Source organism: Gavia stellata, unplaced genomic scaffold (assembly GCF_030936135.1).
Source record: "Gavia stellata isolate bGavSte3 unplaced genomic scaffold, bGavSte3.hap2 HAP2_SCAFFOLD_74, whole genome shotgun sequence".
In the NCBI taxonomy this organism is placed as follows: domain Eukaryota; kingdom Metazoa; phylum Chordata; class Aves; order Gaviiformes; family Gaviidae; genus Gavia; species Gavia stellata.
The window spans coordinates 66,575-68,992 of NW_026776725.1; the positions used below are offsets into that span (position 1 = coordinate 66,575).

Genomic DNA, 2,418 nt, shown 5'->3' on the forward strand with positions numbered 1-2,418 from the left:
AGTGCCCCACCAGTCCCCAGATGGGGACCCAGCCAAAACACCCCTCATCTCTGTTTTCATTGCTGAGCATGATGCCATATGGCACAGAAGACCTGATGGGTCAGTTTGGGTCAGCTGTCATGGCTGTGTCCCCTCCCAACTTCTTGTGCCCCCTCAGCCTACTCACTGTAAGGGCAGTGTGAGAAACAGACATGGTCTTGATGCTGTGCAGACACTGTTCAGCAGTAGCTAAAACACTGGTGTGTTATCAACACGGTTTTGGTCCCCAATCCAAAACACAGCACCTTAAGGGCTGCTCGGAGGAAAATGAGCTCCATCGCAGTCAGCCCCAGCCAGTGGAGAAGGAGGGCTGAGGTGGAAAGCCTGATCCCCCAAGGATGAAGGAGCTGGGGCAAGGCAGTGGGTGTCCCAGTCTCTGTCCAAGAAGACGTAGGGTGAAGAGAGGAGCTTGAGCCTGAGCCAGAGGAGCACAGCTGGAGTTGGGACTTGCTATTTTCTCTGGGAAGAGGGGAGGAAAAAGTGGGGGGAAGGGAGATCCAGGTGATGATCTTGTTTTAGGTCTCAGAAAGAGGAACTGCTCCCCCCACTCCAGCCTCTCTACCTCCCCTTGCAGCAGGAGAAGCAAAGGCTTCTTCCTCAGCTGCTCAGCTGATGCATCCCCAATCGATTCCAAAGACATGCCTAAGAAATGGCCTGCTTTTCTTAGCAATACGGTGACAGTAGACCTTCATTTGTGGCTGACATGTGAGGTTCATGCTCTTGAAATGTGCATCACAGGGGAAGATGGTTCCCATCCTGGGAAGGGAAAGTCAGAAAGATGCCCTCGTGATGGTCCTTAGAAAGTATTCACATATTAGGCCAAATACACATTCTTATCTCCTCTAGAAAAGAAAATCTTGACACTTCAACAGTTCCCACACATAAGACCACCAAGGTGTTTATTATCAAGGCACAAGCAAACCCATGACACTTTCAACATTGTTTTTTAAACACTGGTATTTACCTCCAAGGACCTTTTGCTTTCTTGCCCTTGCAACTCCACAAGCGATCTCAGTGGCTTGCACTTCTGAAGTGCCAGCTGGTGTTCAGAGATTTCAAAGGAGCTAGAAGTGTCTTTTGCCCGTGTCACCAAGGTAGCGTGAGCTCCGGGTGCAAGCCAGGGCTTTCCTGAGCGCCTTCCTGATGGCCTCCCTGACCTCCCTGTTTCGTAGGCTGTAGATGAGGGGATTGACCAGGGGTGTGAGGACGATGTAGAAAAAGGAGAACGCTTTGTTGTGCTGTCTCAGGGGAGCTGTTCTTGGCAGCATGTAGACAACAAAAAGGGAGCCATAGAAAATGGTGATGAGAGTGAGGTGAGAGGAGCAAGTGGAGAAGGCCTTCTGCCTGCCAGTGCTGGATGGGATCCTAAGGATGGCACCTATGATGCAAATGTAGGAGGCCAGTGTGAACAGGAAGGGAAAAACTACATCGAGGATACCAAATATGAAAGAAACAATTGTGATTGCTCTGGTGTCGCTGCAGTCAAGCTCCAGCAATGGGGTAAAATCACAGAAGAAGTGGTCAATGGCCTTGGGGCCACAGAACTGCAACTGGGATAACAAGACTGTGACTACCACCAGCAGCAGTGAACCTCCCAGCCAAGATGCAGCTGCCAGGTGTAGAGAGACCTTCCAGGTCATGAGGTTTGCATAGAGCAAGGGCTGCCATATGGCCAAGTACCGATCGTAGGACATGGCTGCCAGCAGGTAACACTCAGTACTTAAAAAGGAAGCAAAGAAGTAGAACTGAGCCATGCAGCCATGAGCAGAGATGCTGCTGTCCCCAGTCAGGAAGCTGGCCAGCAGCTGGGGCAGGATGGTGGAGCTGTAGTAGGTCTCCAAGGAGGACAGATTGCCCAGGAAGAAGTACATGGGGGTGTGCAGATGCCGGTCAGCCACCACCAGCACAACGATGAGGATGCTCCCAACCATGGTGACTGAGTAGATCATAAGCAAGAGGAGAAAGAGCAGGTTCTGGAGCATGAGGACATCACGTATTCCCAGCAGCACAAAATCCGTTGATGATGTCCCATTGTCTCTTTCCCCTTCGGCCATGCAGTCTTGTTTGTCTTTTATTTCCTCAGTAGCCACAAAGAGGGGCTATGAGAAAGAAACTCATTTCAGCATTTACCTTCAACATTTTTTTATGTAGGACATTGCTCTCCTCACATTAGCTGTATGTGTTTCCTGCCTAGGGAAAGCATAAAATAAATATTCTTCCTGATGGGTAAAGAACACACATCCCAGCAGAACCACTGCAGACTCGAGAGGCGAGCTGCCCAATGGAAGGTCTTCTTTCTCACTGCAGAATAAATCTATGATGTACATTTGCTCACAGAGAAACAGACAATGCCTGTGGGTATGGTCAGGAAGACGTGTT

The 2,418-nt window shown here is 50.0% G+C and overlaps 1 protein-coding gene across 1 annotated transcript; it reads right to left on the reverse strand.

Annotated features, from left to right (window-relative positions):
• Positions 1-1,103: 1,103 nt before the first annotated feature.
• On the reverse strand, positions 1,104-2,093 carry LOC104259696 (olfactory receptor 5AP2). Its single transcript, XM_059834784.1, has one exon. The coding sequence runs from the start codon at positions 2,091-2,093 to the stop codon at positions 1,104-1,106; it is 990 nt and encodes a 329-aa protein (XP_059690767.1).
• Between the last annotated feature and the right edge of the window lie 325 nt (positions 2,094-2,418).

Bases quoted from the DNA above. Each gene is read 5' to 3' on its own strand.
- LOC104259696 (XM_059834784.1), bottom strand. From the start codon at position 2,093: ATGGCCGAAGGGGAAAGAGACAATGGGACATCATCAACGGATTTTGTG.